The sequence below is a fragment of the Trichomycterus rosablanca genome, chromosome 20 (assembly GCF_030014385.1).
Source record: "Trichomycterus rosablanca isolate fTriRos1 chromosome 20, fTriRos1.hap1, whole genome shotgun sequence".
In the NCBI taxonomy this organism is placed as follows: domain Eukaryota; kingdom Metazoa; phylum Chordata; class Actinopteri; order Siluriformes; family Trichomycteridae; genus Trichomycterus; species Trichomycterus rosablanca.
In genome coordinates this window covers 18,357,305-18,379,345 of record NC_086007.1, presented here as the reverse complement: position 1 = coordinate 18,379,345, position 22,041 = coordinate 18,357,305, and the positions used below count along the sequence as shown (strand labels likewise).

At 37.7% G+C, this 22,041-nt stretch overlaps 1 protein-coding gene across 1 annotated transcript in view; it reads right to left on the bottom strand.

Moving 5' to 3' along the window:
- Window positions 1–19,555, bottom strand: part of mecom (MDS1 and EVI1 complex locus) — a 34,149-nt gene extending 14,594 nt beyond the window's left edge. The window contains exons 1-7 of the mRNA XM_063016392.1: window positions 19,492–19,555; window positions 18,114–18,297; window positions 13,711–13,858; window positions 13,050–13,206; window positions 6,613–8,023; window positions 6,418–6,505; window positions 2,809–2,835 (exon numbers count right to left, since the gene is read on the bottom strand). Of these exons, the coding sequence (XP_062872462.1) occupies window positions 2,809–2,835; window positions 6,418–6,505; window positions 6,613–8,023; window positions 13,050–13,206; window positions 13,711–13,858; window positions 18,114–18,297; window positions 19,492–19,540 (2,064 nt within the window). The 5' untranslated portion in view covers window positions 19,541–19,555. The remainder of the gene's footprint in view (window positions 1–2,808; window positions 2,836–6,417; window positions 6,506–6,612; window positions 8,024–13,049; window positions 13,207–13,710; window positions 13,859–18,113; window positions 18,298–19,491) is intronic.
- Between the last annotated feature and the right edge of the window lie 2,486 nt (window positions 19,556–22,041).

Here is a 22,041-nt window from a genome sequence, read left to right as displayed (position 1 = left end):
GGATGAAGCAATAACTGATGTTTGTTTGATAGTGCGGCCATATTTAAAAAAAAAAAAAAAAGAAAAAGAAAGATTTGTAATGTGATGTTTTAGCATAGTGGCACATGGTGACTGTCGCTTCACAGCTTTCCGTGTGAAGTTTGCAAGTCCAAAGTGTAAGGCTACTAAAAATTGCCCTAAGTGTGAATGTATGTGTGTGTCTGCCCTGTGATGAACTGGCAAACTGTCCTGGGTGTTTCCTTCCTTTTGCCCAATTAATCTGACCCACCGCAGCTCTGACCAGGATAAAACAGTTATAAAAATGAATAATATTAATTATTATTAATTATTATTATTAACCAATTAATGTTTCACCTTTACTGTAGAGATAACTTCATCAGCTTTATTTAATAGGAACAACTACATCTAATAAACAATCTAGTACTCATTGATAGTAGAATTGATGCTTCACTACTCTTAAAAGCCGGTTTGTCCCCTGCTTGTAGTTACTGGAAGATTGTAGCATGTTCTCTGTCTATAAATAAAATGACACTCTAGAATATTATGTGCTCCAAAACGTCTGGCAGTAGTTCGAAGAAGGTTTTTTTTTTTCCCAACAATAGGTTCATGCACAAAGTAAGATCAATAGATGGTTTCCTGAGTTTTGTGTGTAAGATCTTTGACTAGCATGCACATAGTCCTGGCCTTACGTGCCCCTTGTAGCTAAGCAGAATTAAGTTCCAGAAGTTGTTACTAAATCATGTGGAAAACCTTTGCCAAAGGGTAGAGGCTATTAAAGCAACACTCTCAGTAAATGGTAGTACATGATTTTCATGCTCTATCCACTGTTAAGAGAGCCTTCATTATTAAGATATATTTTCAACTGTTGATCTTATCAGGGTACCAGATGTCAGCGATTTGGAAATCCCCTTATACACAATCATCCCAGAGAGACGATTACCCTCTTGCTGCTTGTGGACTCACTCTCTGTTCCTTGCCCTTTTTGTAAATAAGCACATTTTAAAACCTTCACTATTATCAGGAGCAGCCATCAGAAAAATAACAACTGCTAAACACTGACTGATGCAGGCACACATCAGTGAAACTTACAAAGGACACTCTATACCAGACGTATCAAATAGAAGCATATGCACTTGTGTGCTTACCATATAAATACATGCACAGGAGGGCACATCTTTCTAATAAAACTTCAACTGAATTTTTATTTTAAACAAGTGGTTTCACTTAAGCCTGATGGATGCCATAAATGTCGATTTTAGTCAATATGATATAAGAAGATTAAAGTGTTGCTGACATAACATTAAATAACAAAGTGCCTTTCAAAAAAATACAATAAACATATGCTCTGGGAATGGCATTCATGTGTGTGTTTAATGCGTGACAAATGGATGACAGCACTGGAAATAATGTTCTCTCATTAGAAATGATACATGAGTTGCTTCTGCAGTTACTCTATGATAGGACGATGATTAATGACCTCACTGCAGTCAGCTGTGTGGGATTCCATGAGAAATGGCACACATAAGAATCCATGCATATTTAATATTTGTGTGCTGGTTTATGTGCTCAAGAATGCTTGGTGTGTTTTATTTGCATTAAAAGCTCTTTTTTGTCTAAAAAGTTATTTAATAGTGTAACACTAACTAAATTTGGTGTACTGATTTTATTGTTAGTGTGCACATAAACAGCATAGAAAATAGAAAACCTTTGTCTTGGCTTTGTTTTGCTTTTTAGGGGTTAATTATAGACTACCAACTTTTCAGCAACATTTTGGGGGAAGTCCTTTTACTGCATTTTGTTCTGGCATGACTGTGACAGATTTGGTGTGGAGAAATTCACTGGCCTTCACAAAGTCCTGCCCTTAACTCCAGTAAACACACTTGCAATGAATAGTATATTGATTGCAAGACAAACCCTTTTTATTTAATCAGTGGCCATGGGTGTGGGAAATTAAAAAAAAATCTATTGGGAAGAGTAAAATGCAAAAAAAATAATGTCAGCAAAAGGTTAGAGACAGAAGCCAGGCCAGTAGCCAAATCCAACCATCAACCATGCATGTTAAACAGACAAAAAAAAACTGAGGACTAACAGAAAGTCAATAAGACAGAGAACTCAGGCCAGGTACACTTAAAAAGAGTTGCCTCCTATTTCCTTATTACCTTAATCTGTACCACATTTTCTTTACGCCACAAGTCTAGCACTTCTTGATCCATAAATCAGAACTTGAGGAAGACAGGCATCAAGGCTATTCTCTAAACTAGTACTCAGGTGGGGAAATAAACTTTCTCTGTCAGTTCGCACAGCTGAGTCTCGTCATCTTAACAAGACAATTAAAGACCCACCTCTTTACTAAGCACTTAAATGCAAACTTGCGTGTTCTGTCTATTAATCTTTCATAAAAATCAGTTGTGCCTGTACTTTAGTTTCAAAGAGGTTTCAGCAGATTTGTGTTGTTACAACATCATCTGTTTGTACTAGACTGAGGAAATTTACTGCGAATAACTGAAAAGTAATGACAATGTTATTGGGTGTGTATTGAGACACTGCTCCCCATTTTACTAAATTAAAGTTTCCTTTCTGATCTGTCTGTGGTCGAATACAGTGAGTTGTTGGATACTTCAAACAAATATTTCATGTTAAGTTATTAAATCCACTCTGTAAACAAGTTCTTATACAACTGGACTGCTGAACTGCTGACTATAAGCCCACCCCTTTAGACTTTACACATGCTAAGACCATCCCCACAAACATTTTGTTGTGTTCAAAAACATGTGTATATAATAAAATGTGTGTGATTTGAGAACTCACCCATGTTCTCTGATCAGGCATCCGGAACTGTTTTAAGACAAAAAAGACAAAAAATTAAGTCAATTCAAAATCTGATCATTAGTTTGTTTGGACAGCTAGTCTTAAACTCCAACACCCACCTCAAAGCTAATGTAGGTTAATATACAAAAGCTAAAAAAGTCAACTTACACTACAGATTACAAACTGAAACCACATTAATTGTTAAGATTACCTTTTATCCTAAGTACAAAAAAACAACAACAAAAATTTAACTAATAATGAATAAATAAATTGATGAATACAAACCCCAAAGACCCCCAAAGTTGAACTTTTGTAAAATGACCATGACAGATGTTGGCTTTTGCCCCTTTCACTGATGACAGTCTGGGTGGTCTTTTTGCCTTTAGCACAAAGTACTTGATATCTGTTTTTTTATAAAAACAAATTGTAACAAGGACTCATCTGACTATAGCACACATTTCTAAAGTCTTTGGTCCCAGAGAACTCATCTGCATTTTTTGTACACAATTGATGTATGGTTTTCTTTTCTGTGTAAATGAATTTCAGGTTGCATTTCTTGGTGCAGCATCAGACTGTGTTAAGTAACAACAATTCTACAGTACTTCCGAGCCCATGTGGCTATATTCATCACAGTAGCATGACTTTTTCTTATAAGGTGCTGCCTAAGGACTCAAAGCTCAAAACATTTAATGTCTGTATGTATGTATGTACTGTATGTATATATGTACAAACACGCTGACATTACACATGTATGTACAGTGTATCACAAAAGTGAGTACACCCCTCACATTTCTGCAAATATTTCATTATATCTTTTCATGGGACAACACTATAGACATGAAACTTGGATATAACTTAGAGTAGTCAGTGTACAGCTTGTATAGCAGTGTAGATTTACTGTCTTCTGAAAATAACTCAACACACAGCCATTAATGTCTAAATAGCTGGCAACATAAGTGAGTACACCCCACAGTGAACATGTCCAAATTGTGCCCAAATGTGTCGTTGTCCCTCCCTGGTGTCATGTGTCAAGGTCCCAGGTGTAAATGGGGAGCAGGGCTGTTAAATTTGGTGTTTTGGGTACAATTCTCTCATACTGGCCACTGGATATTCAACATGGCACCTCATGGCAAAGAACTCTCTGAGGATGTGAGAAATAGAATTGTTGCTCTCCACAAAGATGGCCTGGGCTATAAGAAGATTGCTAACACCCTGAAACGGAGCTACAGCATGGTGACCAAGGTCATACAGCGGTTTTCCAGGACAGGGTCCACTCGGAACAGGCTTCGCCAGGGTCGACCAAAGAAGTTGAGTCCACGTGTTCGGCGTCATATCCAGAGGTTGGCTTTAAAAAATAGACACATGAGTGCTGCCAGCATTGCTGCAGAGGTTGAAGACGTGGGAGGTCAGCCTGTCAGTGCTCAGACCATACGCCGCACACTGCATCAACTCGGTCTGCATGGTCGTCATCCCAGAAGGAAGCTGACGCACAAGAAAGCCCGCAAACAGTTTGCTGAAGACAGGCAGTCCAAGAACATGGATTACTGGAATGCCCTGTGGTCTGACGAGACCAAGATAAACTTGTTTGGCTCAGATGGTGTCCAGCATGTGTGGCGGCGCCCTGGTGAGAAGTACCAAGACAACTGTATCTTGCCTACAGTCAAGCATGGTGGTGGTAGCATCATGGTCTTGGGCTGCATGAGTGTTGCTGGCACTGGGGAGCTGCAGTTCATTGAGGGAAACATGAATTCCAACATGTACTGTGACATTCTGAAACAGAGCATGATCCCCTCCCTTCGAAAACTGGACCTCATGGCAGTTTTCCAAAAGGATAACGACCCCAAACACAACCTCCAAGATGACAACTGCCTTGCTGAGGAAGCTGAAGGTAAAGGTGATGGACTAAACCCAATTGAGCACCTGTGGCGCATCCTCAAGTGGAAGGTGGAGGAGTTCAAGGTGTCTAACATCCACCAGCTCCGTGATGTCATCATGGAGGAGTGGAAGAGGATTCCAGTAGCAACCTGTGCAGCTCTGGTGAATTCCATGCCCAGGAGGGTTAAGGCAGTGCTGGATAATAATGGTGGTCACACAAAATATTGACACTTTGGGCACAATTTGGACATGTTCACTGTGGGGTGTACTCACTTATGTTGCCAGCCATTTAGACATTAATGGCTGTGTGTTGAGTTATTTTCAGAAGACAGTAAATCTACACTGCTATACAAGCTGTACACTGACTACTCTAAGTTATATCCAAGTTTTATTTCTATAGTGTTGTCCCATGAAAAGATATAATAAAATATTTGCAGAAATGTGAGGGGTGTACTCACTTTTGTGATACACTGTATGTATGTATTTTTGCATGTATGTATGAGAAGATACTTTTGGTAACATTTGCCATATAAGTATGTGTATGTACTTGGGGTAAATACTTTTTTGATTAAATGTATGTATGTGTAATGTCAGCGTGTTTGTAATGAATGGGAGTGAATGTACATTAATGTGCCTTTTAAAAATAAATGAAAGAGAACGGTACAAAACAGCGAATGAAAATGAGCGTGGCGGGTGTTTATATAGGCATGTATTTTCCGATCAAACCAAACATTCGGGAGTGGGTCTTTAGACGATATCTCAAAAATTGTGTGTCAAATAAGTGATCGAAAATGTTTTGGCAGAAGAAGAAGAAGAGAACAGAAAAAGTGACATTAAATGGTAAAAACATTCTGTTGCATTTCCACATTTGCGCATTATTGATGTGTTAGTATTTCTGGTGCTGATAGGGAATGTAGTGTGTTAGAGAAGTAAAGTGGATGCTGATCACCTCATTAAGTTGTGTGTGGTACACATGTGGATGTTATCGAGCATAGACACTGAGCAGACATGCGGTTTAAATCTGCCTAGTCTAACAGCCTGTAAAATAGAGCCTGGAATGGCCTATAAAACTCAGTGTGTGTGTGTGCGAGTGTGGGTGTGTGTGTGTCAGGAAGCTGGCTGTTAAAATTAATATACATTCTAAATCTATGAAATACGTACTGTCCTGACATGAGAGTAATATGTGTTAGGTTTAACATGGGATCTTATTGTAATATTATAGTCAAAAACACACAGAGACTGAAAGGGTGTCTCACTCTGTCTAGAACATCTGGACTGTATTATTACAAACATGTAAAGCAGCACAAAAAATACTGATAATAGATGGTACATTTAAATTGACTATTTTTTTTAGGTTTGGAATTTACAGACAGGTACCAAATTTAAATGAAAAACAATTTAAAATGTGAAGACGCATGATGAGCAAAAGTGCATTTAGGGTAACTTAAATATATAGAATTTGTCAGTTTACATCTTCCTATCGTTTGTGGTATATGCACAGTTGAAACAGGCAGAGTTTATATGATTAGTATAACAGAGAGAGTGGTTCAAATGAACACAATGTACATGTTCTCTTAAAATTGTCAGTAGTCACTAGACTGTAATGTAAAACAAAACTGGCAATTGCTGATTTAAAACACAGCATAAACTTTAAGTATAGAAACTGGTTGAGGTTAAGTGATTCTCACTGTTGAATGAATGTTTGAGGCCTAAAAAACATATCTGCAACCTTACCTGTGGGTGAAAGAGAAGACCTGGTGTGGAACGCATGTACTTTTCCTTCAGTGCCTCAAATGGATCACTCGCCTTTCTCTTTTCAACCCTGCTAAAAGTTTAATTTAGATCAGTTCTTACATTGTTTGTAATGTTTTTAAATGTGGATATAATAACTATGTTACAGTAATGCACAGGGCTTATGATTGACAATACCTGTAAATTGGGTCCATAAAAAAAGGGGTGGGTCTTGCATGCTTGATGGTCGAGTCTGCTTTAGAGGGCTTCATCTCAATTCTCTCCTCTCCAAATATGTGATTCTTACGTGATTCCCCACCTACAATATTTGTGCCCCGGTTCCGCCCACCAAGGCTTAGGTCCAGTGGCTGATCCTGATTGGTTAAGGATACATGGTTTACCTCCAGCTTTGATTTCGCAAAGGCTGATGCGATGCACTTCTCTTTACATTTAGTGGTAAGGTCAAAGGGGGAGTCAGAGCTACTGCTTTGTGGTCGCTTGTGACTTTCATGTGATGGACTCACTGAATCAATTTTGTGGCTGGAAAGTTGATCATGCTCCCTCTCGTGACAGGGGTACACTGGTGGAGAGAAACCAGGAAAGAAGGGTAAACGAAACATAGAGGGGTATGTCAGAGCATCCCTCTTTTTATTGTGCAGCCCTGCAATCCCAGTGGACCCAAAATACTTCTCTGCAATGGATGCAATGGCTTTGATTGAGTCATTTACAGTGCCAGAAACAGTACTGCATTTGTCTACAGTGGAAGAGAGGAGAAGCACATTGGTTCTGTTGGTTTTACCAGCATCGTTGCTGCTGGAGCTGCTGGGGGCTGAGCTTTGGTTCATGTTAGAACTGTTAGGCTTCCTTTTTAATCCGTTTTCATTTTCCTGATTTCTTTCTCGGTCCCGATCACTCTCAGCATCACTGTCTAACTCTGAACCAGAAGTACTTTCAAGCTCACTTCCACTTGGTGTGCTGACATCGTCCAGATCACTGCTCTCTGACTGGTCATTTGTTTTGATACCATTTCTTGCCTTTGAATGAAAGCCTGTTCTTGGATGGCCTAACATGCTCCTTGTTTCTTCCCCATTGACGGAGTGTTTTCGGAGTCTCTTTAAAAGATCTTGCGACTCTTGGTTCCTCAGCACAGGTGATGATAGTGGTGGATTTTTTTGAAAATCCAAGGCTGATGGGCTTTTTATAGGTGTTGTGGGTGGAATAAGTGAGGGGCGGTGGTACAGTCCAGATGAAAAGAGTCCTGGAAAATTAAATGGAAATGCAGCAGTGGCTGTTGGGAATGTTAGTCCAGAATGATGCTGGCTTGTTCCAAAATAATCTGCTAAACCTGCAGAGGCAGGTCCTATTCCAAAAGAAGATTTGTCCATTCCGGGTGTACCTGGAAGGTGCACACTGGGACCAAAGAGCCCTCCTGTGGCAGAGGCAAATTGATTTTTGCCCTCACAAAAGCGACGGTGTTTATTTAGGGAAGAAGTGGTGCTAAACATCTGCCCACAGTCTTTGCACTTGATTTGCGTTCTGCAGTCAGCATGCATACGCTTGTGTCTACACAGGTTGGAAAACTGGGTGTAGGACTTGTGGCACACCTCGCCTGGAGACAATGAAACACACATATCTACCATAAGAGCAGAAGTGACATCATTATGAACTACCTCAAATATACACATGCTCTTGGGTTAAAACAGGAGAAACATAAACATGTCACAGAATTACATATAGCCAGCATAGATGGGTAGATATGATTCTTGTTCACACGCCCACACCAGAGTGATATCGTGAGACAATGACATACAGTGGCAAGGGGACACAGAATGAGACTAAAAGACGGCACAATGGCTCTATTTTGGTCGTGAGAAGGAAACTGATTTGAATGAATCCTATCCTGCAGGTCCGTTACCATGGACTACAATCACTGACCTGTCTCTTACTCCCAGTCTGTCACACACATACACAAACACACATGCTGTATCAAACAATTTGCAGCTTCTTAAAAATGTTTTCTCATAACTGATGCTTCACCAACAATGCCCAGGTCTCTTATAAAACCATTTTACCTTTTTGAACACAAACAATTTTTGCTAAATCCACTTATGTTTAACCATCATGTTGCCAATAGTTTATTATACCAAATGCAATTAAGCTTTTAATTAAAAAGAAGCTTTACTTTCATGATAACAAAAACTTAATGTAACAGGTCTGGTTATGTGCTAATGCTTTACCTACAAAACTGTGGCTTTAGTTCACAGTATTGTTCTACCTTGATTAAATATTTGCAAACAAGTTTTATGTACATTCCTGCAGGTGTGTGGGATTTGACTCCAGCCATGTAACAGTAACAAATAAAAGACACCAAAACTTCTCAGCTGCAGTAGAGAAACTGGACAGGACAGGGATAATGCAGAACTAAAAACTGCCTGTCACAATACAACAGGCTGCTCAGGCTGTCTGTGACAACTTAATTCTTGGAAAAAAAGAAAGATAGGGAACCTTTAGAACCATCCAGAATCGGCAATGAACAAATGGCACCCCAATCCTGTGCATAACATGAATTTATGGACAGGATCCACTCCGGAAAAGGAACATCATGCTGCCACTGAGGCAATCCGTTTTCCCAGGGTGGTTCCATAGTAAGGCGCAAAACGTCTAGAAACGTCTAGGGGTAAGTTTACAGAAAACTGTAGAATGAAGAGAGGACTGGACTGAGCAACCCATTAATGCTTAATGCAGCGAATTAATGTTTACACAGCGCAGGCAATTTTCAATCAGGGGAAAATGACACAACAATCTGCGCCTCCATGCCCCCAAAATGTCAACACAGAAGAACACAACTCAATGTATTTTTCACATTATACTTAAAGGCAACAATTAGTCAACAAGTTACTCCAATCCAAATACAAGCTTACTGTGAAACAAAAATATTTTTACCATACTGTATAATAAATAAGTGTACCCACACGACTGTATATTTACATCATGTAAAAAAGTATTGTTAATTTTAATGTTGTTATGATATTAGACAACAATTTCTTATTAAAATCACAATTATTTTACAGTGAATAGACAGAGCTTCAACACCCATAATAATTTAGGTTAAGTACAATAAAACCTCAATTTAAATCCAAACCACATCCACAGCCTTTAAACATTACTATAACTCATAATCACATTACAGAGGCACTATTTGCCAAATGTAAGGGAGGATAAAATAAATTAGGGGATGAAGATAGAGATGTGTGTGAGTGGGACAGTGTGAGTAGGTGTGAAGTTCAGTTCTTCACTCAGCTCTGTTTATGATTCCACTCTTTTCTGAAGGACTGGTTTTAAAGACCCAGTGTAAATATTAGTACAATACTAAAGATGCTGCTCAGAGTGTGTGTGTGTGTGTGTGTGTGTGTGTGTGTGAGAGAGAGAGAGAGAGAGAGAGAGAGAACTAGTGCATGTGATCATGACATTTTTCCTGTTAAAATAAACAAACACAGGATGAGCAGGTGTGAAATCAGTGGTGTATATTAGATGAGCGATATACAGTGTATCACAAAAGTGAGTACACCCCTCACATTTCTGCAAATATTTCATTATATCTTTTCATGGGACAACACTATAGACATGAAACTTGGATATAACTTAGAGTAGTCAGTGTACAACTTGTATGGCAGTGTAGATTTACTGTCTTCTGAAAATAACTCAACACACAGCCATTAATGTCTAAATAGCTGGCAACATAAGTGAGTACACCCCACAGTGAACATGTCCAAATTGTGCCCAAATGTGTCGTTGTCCCTCCCTGGTGTCATGTGTCAAGGTCCCAGGTGTAAATGGGGAGCAGGGCTGTTAAATTTGGTGTTTTGGGTACAATTCTCTCATACTGGCCACTGGATATTCAACATGGCACCTCATGGCAAAGAACTCTCTGAGGATGTGAGAAATAGAATTGTTGCTCTCCACAAAGATGGCCTGGGCTATAAGAAGATTGCTAACACCCTGAAACTGAGCTACAGCATGGTGGCCAAGGTCATACAGCGGTTTTCCAGGACAGGTTCCACTCGGAACAGGCTTCGCCAGGGTCGACCAAAGAAGTTGAGTCCACGTGTTTGGCGTCATATCCAGAGGTTGGCTTTAAAAAATAGACACATGAGTGCTGCCAGCATTGCTGCAGAGGTTGAAGACGTGGGAGGTCAGCCTGTCAGTGCTCAGACCATACACCGCACACTGCATCAGCTCGGTCTGCATGGTCGTCATCCCAGAAGGAAGCTGACGCACAAGAAAGCCCGCAAACAGTTTGCTGAAGACAAGCAGTCCAAGAACATGGATTACTGGAATGCCCTGTGGTCTGACGAGACCAAGATAAACTTGTTTGGCTCAGATGGTGTCCAGCATGTGTGGCGGCGCCCTGGTGAGAAGTACCAAAACAACTGTATCTTGCCTACAGTCAAGCATGGTGGTGGTAGCATCATGGTCTTGGGCTGCATGAGTGTTGCTGGCACTGGGGAGCTGCAGTTCATTGAGGGAAACATGAATTCCAACATGTACTGTGACATTCTGAAACAGAGCATGATCCCCTCCCTTCGAAAACTGGGCCTCATGGCAGTTTTCCAACAGGATAACGACCCCAAACACAACCTCCAAGATGACAACTGCCTTGCTGAGGAAGCTGAAGGTAAAGGTGATGGACTAAACCCAATTGAGCACCTGTGGCGCATCCTCAAGTGGAAGGTGGAGGAGTTCAAGGTGTCTAACATCCACCAGCTCCGTGAAGTCATCATGGAGGAGTGGAAGAGGATTCCAGTAGCAACCTGTGCAGCTCTGGTGAATTCCATGCCCAGGAGGGTTAAGGCAGTGCTGGATAATAATGGTGGTCACACAAAATATTGACACTTTGGGCACAATTTGGACATGTTCACTGTGGGGTGTACTCACTTATGTTGCCAGCTATTTAGACATTAATGGCTGTGTGTTGAGTTATTTTCAGAAGACAGTAAATCTACACTGCTATACAAGTTGTACACTGACTACTCTAAGTTATATCCAAGTTTTAGTTCTATAGTGTTGTCCCATGAAAAGATATAATAAAATATTTGCAGAAATGTGAGGGGTGTACTCACTTTTGTGATACACTGTATACACTGTACGTGTCTTGCCAGTTTCGTAAACACTTAAACATCACATTGTGTTACATAAGAGCACAGAAGACTTGTATGTGTTATCATAATGATTGGCCATGGATATGTAGTTTTCTGACAGCTTTTGTTGTTGTTGCAAAAAAACGTAAAATCAAAGTGCTCTTTGGAATGCTGTTGTATTCTGTTAGGTTAACTTTGGTACTTAGTTATAGTGTTCTACTGGCATTTGCCAAACCATATTCTTCTGTCAAACTGTCTGGTGGTGATTCATTGTTACTTAAGCTTATTTTAAGGGTTCAGTGGTGGTGTGCTTTATGACACCTCCTACTCTCCTACTCACAGCAGAAGGTGATCTAAGGCTTGTGTGCACTGACAGGAACATGAAGACTCAATTCATTAAGCTCCAGTATGACATGTAGTGTGTTTATGATCTTTCAGAAGCAGTATAGTATATAGTATGCACAGAATATTAATAGGTAACCACCCAGCAAAAATTGCTTTGGTCTTTCAAACGTTATCTGATTACATGTGGAGTTGGAATATTTAGTTCTGATATTAAGATTTAACCCAATTTAACCCACTTTTTGCACACTTTGTACATGGGTGGTTCATGTACAGTTCTTGCAATGTCCCCAGCCTCACACACACACACACACACACACACACACACACACACACACACACACACACACACACACACACACACACACACACACACATATCCAGCTGTTGACTGTGTGTTATTGAGAGTGATTTGTCTAAATGATGATTGCTGTAAATGGCTGTGTATAGCAGACAGAACTCCATGTGTTAGCTATTTGTCTGGAATGGCCAATGTTCTGTAGTTGCTGTGTGACCACCCTGTCACCCTGTGAGTGGTCAGGGCACTTGGGTCAAGGGACAGAGACCAAAGCTTATTAATGAATAAAGTGCTATTAGGACAAGCATATAGATACAGTACAATTTTCATCTCCCACAGCCATAAAGAAACTTTCCATACTTTCCATATTCCATACTTTGATCTTTATGAGCAGGCTTAGCCTTTTTGGTATAACTTAAATCTGTTTGGGCTGTGGGAAACTTGAGCTCCCAAAAAAAATACAAAAACTCACAGACACAAGGAGAACATGCAAACTTCACACAGAAAAGACCCTAAACGCTTCACCTGGGAATCAAACCCATGACCTTCTCACTGTAAGGCGACAGTGCCACCCATAGAGCCACCATGCCGCAGAGTTTTGTCAAATTAGTCATATATAACTGTATAAAACCGTAAACTTAAAAACTGAACTTTTCCAGACCTTGTAGACCTTTTCTATAAGACCTGACACATCAAGGTCAAAATAGCAAGAATAGAAAGCCTTTATTAGTCATATATAGTTATATATAAAATACTAGTCCCCATAAGTAGACACAGTGTAATTGTGTGTGTGTGTGTGTGTGTGTGTGTGTGGGTGTGTGTATTAGACTTACATATGTACGGTCTGAGAGACTTACACATGAAGGGCTTGACAGAGGAATGGATGTGTTTGTGCTGCTTCAGGCCAGACGAGGTGGCAAAGGTTTTGCCGCAGTCAGGGCAGGCATGTGCCCTTGCGCCAACATGCTGTGAGCGAATGTGCCTTTGTAAGTTACTTGGGTCTGTAAATACCTGCTGGGTGAGAGGGACAGACAATTTATGCACACATAATGTGACAAACAAGCAAACAGAAACACACTCAGTGACACAGGCATTTATTATCTGAAGTAATGACAGTAGGGTTTCACTCATTTACACACACACACACACACACACACACACACACACACACATTTGATATTTCATCCAACTGTGTATTTACTGTGTGAAAATTATAGATGCTTGATTTTAATATGTTTAGATTAAGTTTTCTGTGGGCAACAACACAAAACAAATCTAAAACAATAGTAAAGGATAATGTAATGAGTTAATACATTACTAATTTATGAGTTTTAATTATCATCATCTTTATTTATCTAGGTTAAATTTTAAGGAATGCAATACTTGAGTATTTTTTAAATAAATACATTTAACTCTTACCTTTATTCTTAATCAGATATTTATGTAGATTAATGCTTTTTTTATTGTAGTCACACACACAAACTTACACAAACACACCCAACAATGCTTGGACTCTACCTTGGAGCAGTTTTCACATTCATAGTGCTTGCCACTGTCATGTGACATCTGGTGGCGTATTAGGTTGGACTTCCAGTTGAAGGCCTTCGGGCACTGGTCACATTTGTACTCCCTCTCCTCCGAGTGAGCAAGAGAGTGAGCCTCCAGACTAGGGAAAAGAAAGAGAATTTTGTTAACAAACCTACATTTATTTATACTTATTTTTATAATATATAAGAGCCTAATAAAGAAGTCTATTAGCATGGCAAAAATTTACTTAGCAATCTATTCCTTGCAAAAGTACTCTTTCAGATTGTAAGGGCATGCCCTGCGCACAGTCCTCTTTATTTCACCACACAGATTTTCGTTTGGGTTCTGGCTTCTCCATTCCAAAACTTCTTCTGGTGAAGTTATTTTTTTGTAAATGTGGAGGTTTGCTTTGTATATGCTTTTCAGCTTTTTAGCAAAGGCTCTAGGAGTTTGTTTTTAAATTGACAATATTTGGAACTGTTCATAATTCCCACCACCTTGACTCCAATTTCAGTAGAAAAAAACAGCCACAAAGCATTATGCTGCCATGGATATGCTTTACAAGCTACTGTAATGTTGCTGTAGGTCCTTTGGCAGCCTCCCAGACCAGTTTTCTTTATGTCTTTTCATCATTCTTAATGTCACTGTCAAACTGTATTTTACTTATTAGTGACCGTCTTCACTGTGTTCCATGTTATATGTAATACCTACACTTTTCTGACTAATACCTTTTAATAATAAAATCCCATTGATGCTTCATAAGCTCTTTGCAGACTATGGCTTTGCTATAAGATGTTATGTAAAGGTTAGAAACAGCTGAACTTTATGGAGTTAATCAGAGTCACTACAGTTGATGGCAGGTGTAGACTGACTGCTATTTAACATGAGTTTAAATGTGATTGGTTAAGGTCAAACACAGTCACGTCCCCAGTTATAACAATATGTGCAAACTTATTCAAACCCCATTATTCTTTATGTTTTATAACCATATTGTTTTCCCCCTTTTAAACAATTTTAGTATTTCAATTGAATTGCAAAGTAGTAAATACTCTAAATGAATGTGAAATAATGCATAAAGATATTAAAAATATGATAACTATTTGTTTTTTTGGGATATAAATGTTTGTAAGGTAGTGTCTTCAATTAAACAATTAAATGTAATGAAATTTAAATTTAATTAACAAAAAAATGAAATAAAACTCCTCTGGTACAGATGGTTTATCATTTAAATGTAATCAGATGCATTTTTGAACCTATTAACACAGGTGTTTGATGCAGGTGTACAAAGGGGAAAATGGGTGGCATGATGGCTAAGTGGGTAGCACTGTCGCTTCTAAGCAAGAAGGTCCTGTGTGGAGTTTGCATGTTATCCCCGTGTCTGTGTGGGTTTACTACGGGTGCTCCGGTTTCCTCCCACAGTCCAAATACATGCAAGTGAGGTGAATTGGAAATACTAAATTGTCCATGACTGTGTTTGATATAACCTTGTGAATTGATGAACCTTGTGTGTAATGAGTAACTACCGTTCCTGTCATGAATGTAACCAAGGTCTACAACATGACGTTAAAATCCTGATAAACAAACAAAGGACTTAATTGTATGAGATTTTTTATGATGGTGTTCTGTTATATAAATATTAATATTGAATATATACAGTAGTGTTCAAAAAAATAGCAGTGATTTTAAAAAAGTGAATAAAGCACAAAATCATTCTAATAACTTTTATTTCCATGAATGCAAATGCACTGAAAATACTACACTTTCAATTCTAAATCAAAACATTAACAAAATTTAGCCAGTTTGTGTTCATCATTTACAGAAAATTAAGAAAAATGAATATTAGGCTGTTCAAAAAAATAGCAGTGTCAGCATTTTTCTCAAAAAATGTATCTATAAACTAAAAATCTTTGAGGTTTCACTTTAGTTTAAATTACTGAACGAATATTTAGTGGCATTACAATTGTTTCCGAGATCTGTGTTGCATGGAGTCGACCAACTTCTGGCACCTCTGAACAGGTATTCCAGTCCAGGATGATTACACTACATTCCACAGTTCTTCTGCAATTTTGGGTTTTGCCTCAAAAGAACGCATTTCAGATATCAGAACACAAGTTCTCTATGGGATTGAGGTCAGGGGATTGGGCTGGTCACTCTATTAACTCAATCTTGTTTGTCTGTAACCAAGAGGTTTTGGGTCATTGTCATGTTGAAACACCCATTTTAAGCACATTTCTTCTTCGATATAGGGCAACATGATCTCCTCAAGTATTCTGATATATTTAAATTGATCCATGATCCCTCGTATGTGATAACTAGGCGTAACACCATGGTATAAAAAACATCCCCATATCATCATTTTGTACCACCATGCTTTACTGTCTTCACAGTGAACTTTGGCTTGAATTCAGTGCTCAAGGGGCGTCAGACATACTGACTACGGCCACTAGACCAAAAAAATACAATTTTGCTTTCACCAGTCCACAAATGTTGAGCCATTTCTCTTTGGACCAGTTAATGTGTTCCTTGGCAAATTTGAACCCATTTAGGACGTGTCTTTTTCTTAACAACGGGACTTTGCAAGGAGTTCTTGCTGGTAAACTGGCTTCACTTAATCATCTTCTGTACTCACTGGTAACTTCAGATGTTCCTTGATCTTTCTGGAGGTGATCATTGGCTGAACCTTTGCCATTTTGGCTATTCTTTGATCCAATCGAACAGTAGTTCCACGCTTCCTTCCGCGTCTTTCAGATTTTAGTTGTCACTTCAAGACATTTGAGATCATTTTAGCTGAGCAGCCTATAATTTGCTGCACTTCTCTGTATGTTTTTTCCCTCTACTATCAACTTTTTAATCAAAGTACGCTGTTCATCAGAACAATATCTGGAACAACTCATTTTACCCAATATTTCAAAAGGAAATGTGCTATGACCAACCTGTGCAACATTTGCCACCCTCCTACATTAAATAAGGGCCAAAATTGACACCCGTTCTTCTGCAGAATGAATAGCTTCACCAATTGAACTCCTCACTGCTATTATTTTGAACAAGCCCCTTTCAATCAATGCTTCGATTACTCAGAATGAGCGGCATGCATGTCCTAATTGTTGGGTTTGTTTTGTTTTTATTACTCTACTACACTTTCAAGTAAAATTTTTGCTATGTAGAAATAGCATTTCTACTAAAACCAGTGATTTATCAGATCAATGGTGTTGGACTGCTATTTTTTTGAACACCATTGTAAATAACTTAAGATATCTTACTTTAATGAACATTGCCCTTAGTCTTTTATGATGAAAAGGTAACCCAATAAAGGTAAAGAAATGTGGGGCAGTCTGATTGTATTGACAGAACTGGTATTTCTGGTTTTTCAACTACCAAAAGTATTAATATTTTCTTATTAATTGATAAAAATGATAATGAGTCTTTATGTAAGATTTAAAATGCAGAATAATGTAAATGGTCATTTGACATTATTCTGAGTGGTGTTAAGCAAGGCTGTCAACTAAGCACTGCTCTCTGTGTCTCAGCTCTACGTCCTTTGATTACAAAATACGCAAAAAATAAAGTTTAGAATGAATGAAGGATTTAAATTAGGAGAAAGAAAAAATCATAACATCTGCCTATGGTGATTATATAACAGTCTTTATACAATTAAGAAAAGAATAAGGTATAATATTTAAGCATTCCTCTTTATATAAAAAACTATCAGGAGCACTCACTGTGTTAAAATCCGAATATGTCTGGACAGGAGACATTGATAAGAAATTTAAAGTCAAAGGAAAATACATAAATAATAAACAAAAAAATCATTTTTGTTATCAAAGGATTAATTAACCTGATGTTTGATTGTTGTTTGATCTGGAAGGTGATTGTGACTAAGTAAGTAAGGGACTGATTCCTTATCCAAACCAGGTATTTTACTAATTAGGAATTAAAATAATTTAGCAGCTTTTGGTTAATTTGCACTTTGATTATGTGGTTCATAATGCATAAATACAGCTGGAAAAAATGTATTGTTTTTTTTTATGGTATAATGTGTCAGACGGTCCTGACTTTAACACCTTTGATAAGATTTAAGTAGAATTTAAGGTCAATGTTAATCCTTTAAAATGTTCTTTCGACTGAATAGGCACAAATGATCATAGACACATAGATAGCCTTACCTAAGAGGTACCAGGTGGAACTAACCTTATATTGATGCACATGCTTTTAGAATGGGATGTTCAACAAGCTTATGGGCTAATGTTCAGTTTTCCACATTTTTGTAAAGATAATAAAGTAAAATTAAATGTAAATCTCAGAATTCTTAGATGGACCCACACTGTCATTTGGCATACCCCTTGGGGGTATATGTACATCTGGCAAAATAGACAGGTGTACACATGTGTGCCTACCTCTGAGCATCAGGAAACACTCGTTCACAGTCTTTACACTCATCAGTGGTGGTGGGGATGGCCTGCTCAGGTAGTGCATATCCAGATGAGGGCTGGTTCGAGCATGAGTGATTCTGATGTTCCAGCAGCTCAGAGCCAGAGGAGAAAAGTTGCTCACAGTCTTCACAGCGGAACTGACGCTCCTCTTCACATAAAACATGACACCAAGATCAGTTTGTGTGTGTGTGTGTGTGTGTAGGATATACAAATACATATATTTTACAATTACATTTTTATAAGGCAAAACATGGAGAAGCAGCTGGTAAACACTGGTCCCAAAAACCTGGGTTCAATTCACACCTCCAATCACAGTCTTGTGAGGATTTTTGTGTGTGTTTTTCAATATCACAAAATATTATGTTGCTTATAAATGTTATAATTGTTACTACGTTGTCACTATTATAAAACATAATGCTGCTTTTCCACTTTTACAAAATATATCTCTGTTTTTACTATTATGAAATACCCTGCTTTTTGTACTACTATTAAATATCCTACTATACTTATTATTATTATTATACATATTGCACTTTTTTATTATTGTAAAATAGCCTATAAATTTTCCTTTATTACAAAAGTTTAAAAAAATATTGTTTTATATTATAAAAATTTAAGCTAAAGTTTTTCCACTATTGTAACAATTCTGCTACTTCAATACTTTATGTTTATTTTAGAAAATATCTGAGGACTTGTTTACTATTAAAAATATCCTTTTTAACATTCATACTGTTGCTTTTTCAACACTAGGATATAATATCACCTAATGCTTTTCCACTTAATATAATAATAATTTTTCATTATTATATAGTATTGTTATTAATATAAATATAAATATTTAAAAACGATGTATAAAAGTTTTTTGACTATTGCCAAATGTAATAATAAATTTTTACTAAAATATCCAACTGCTTTTCATGTGTTTTTTAATTTCATTTTCATTTCTTACTACTGCTTTATTCTGGTCATGGTCGCTGGTCAGGTCAGAGTCTGGTTACCACTAAATAGGATGCCAATCCATCTGGGGGCTTTGAGCCAACCCCTGCCCCAACCCGTGTACATATATAAATTATTGTACATTTTTTTTACTATAGCAAAATATTCTACTGCTGGTTTGTTATAATACAATTTCCTACTGGCTTTTTAATGGAAACAGTGCACTAATGGTAAATGCCTGGTGTACCTTCTAATCACTATACCTTTAAAGTTATACCTTTAAATAAAGCTTTGAATTATGAGCTATTACACTGTTTAAAAATAAAACAGATTTTTCACTTTGTGTGTGTGTGTGTGTGTGTGTGTGTGTGTGTGTGTGTGTGCATTTTAGGAATAAGCAAAATACCATGTATATCTGGAGCCATGGTGTCACATGAAAACTCCTCAGCCTTCATGAACAGTACAAGTTCTTCACCAGGATGAACCTCTTGCACCACACGATAGAATATCTAAGAGCATAAGAGAAATATGCTAAAACATACAATATAATATAATATAAGAGAGAGAGAGAGAGAGAGAGAGAGAGAGAGAGAGAGAGAGAGAGAGAGAGAGAGAGAACTTTGCAACCTTGTAAGAATAATGACTAATGTGATTTTATGTATTACATTTTAATAAACAGCGCAAGTGGATCAATAAAAATCAAGGTGAAAGCACTGAAAGGTGTCTGGAAGGAATTAGAGACTCTGATGACACATACAAAGACCTAAAAACACTTACACATACAAAACCAAATAACATACACACACTTCCCTTTGCAACACAATAGGTAGGCTAAAAAACAATTGAGGATGGTGTTATTTCTGGCAAGCCTTGAAGGGTCTGGACTATTCACTTCCTGCATAACCTGAAGGTGACATTTAAACATTCTTATTAGTGAGTACTGTCCACACAAACACCCACATTAAAATGATAACAGCTGTGGCTTCTTGGAAGTTGTAGGTGTACCCTGCTGGGACCTGCTGGACTAACCTCTCTGTGTATAGAAACATAGAGTTACAGAATGTTTCTCTATTGTTTTACAAGAGAATACAGGGAACTTACAAAATTCTATGACAACATGAGACCCCCCCCCCCCCCCCCCACCACCACCACCACCACACACTCGCTCACATCACGCAAAACTCAAAACAGTTGACCCATTAATGGTAGGAGGGGTTTAGTTCAGTGGTTAAGCAAATGATTCACTTATCAGAGAGTTACAGGTTTAAATTTCAGCTTCACTTTGAGTATGGTCCTTAACAAACAGTTGCTTAAATTATAATTTGTTTTAATTGTAAGTCACATAAGCACATCAGGTAAAGTGGGGGCTACAGTAACATGGGATCTAATATCCTGGATTCAGTTCAATATCTGTTAAATGTTTTGCATGGTCTTACTGTGTTTACTGAGCTTTCCTTCAGGGACTCAACATTTTATACTAGTTTTTTGTTACCATCTTAACTGTAGTTAAATGCCGTATAGCAACCAGTTTGCTGCTATAAGCTTAGACAGAAGGAATTACTGCAATGTGGTTATATGGTTAATTATAATTTGCTGGTGGAGGTGGTGACAGTGTTGGGGACACAGATTTACAACTGCATTAAATACATCTGTATTTTATATGTCTATCAAACTGTTTTAAGTGAATATATATTTAAGAGTATTCATGGTTCTTACTCTTTTTTAGGTTTGAAAAGATAATAATACCAGGATCAACCTGGGTTTGATTCTTACCCGCAAACGTTTATAACATGTACATGTATGCGCTTTGACATTTTATCCAACTAACCAAGATTGAAAGGCCTCGTTTAAAGGTCCAGCAGTGGGTTTAGTCCAGTAATCAATTTACTGAGAAACCACTGTCTGCGTTACATTTGACATATTCTTCTGGATTTCTTTTCCTGTCCACTTGGATTTCTTCTGGGTACTCTGGATTTCTTTCACCTAAAGAGAACGTGGCTGCTTTAAATGTCCTCTAGGTGTGAGTGAGTTAATATGTGAGTATATAATGTCTTGTAATTATTGGTGCCCAGCCCATTGTTGTATCTACCTTGTGGCCAGTTTTTGAGTAGTCTCCAGAGTAGTAAAGTAGTTGCTAAAAATGAATGAATAAATATATTTAGTAGTTTAAGACACAGTTAATAGTTTTTTTCAAGCATGTTTATTGGCCTTTTGAACTAAAGGACTTGAGACTGTAAACATTAATCCTTTAAAATTTCCCTTAAAAAACTGGAAATGTCTATTTTTATCTCCTCAACCATCAGACAGGTGAAAACACCAGTCACAGACAGACAGACAGACACACACACACACACACACACATGCTTTGATCTTTTGTGTAAGAAATGGATGTTACTCTGTTGATGTTCTTACTAACACAATAAATAACTCTTCATTAAGCAACGCAGAAATTAACATTATTAGTAACAATGATGACTAAAACTGTTAACAAGTGGATACATAAGCATGTCCTAAATTACATAAAATTACTAACACCTACATAAAACGGCTGTAACAGTGAGTGTTGTTATGATAGCATGTTTATTATAATAATATCAGATAAACTGATAATTTACTAACTGTTAAATAAGGGTACCTACTGTAACTAGCAAATTTTTAAACTACGATATGACATCTAATAAACTAAAACATTGCTGGAGAATTGTGGCTACTGTAAAATAATGCAATATAAGAGTTCTGCAATATACAGTATTAAATATAAGCTGATATATGCATTTATCTATGCTATTATGAAACAAAATATTTTAACAAATGGAGTAGAACAACTACTGCAAAAAAATTGCAGTTAGGCTATTAACAAAATGATTACATATACATTGCTGACATATTCTGAAGCTCATAATTGCAGTATATTAACAACGCCAAATACTTTTTATTATAACCAGAATTTGACTTT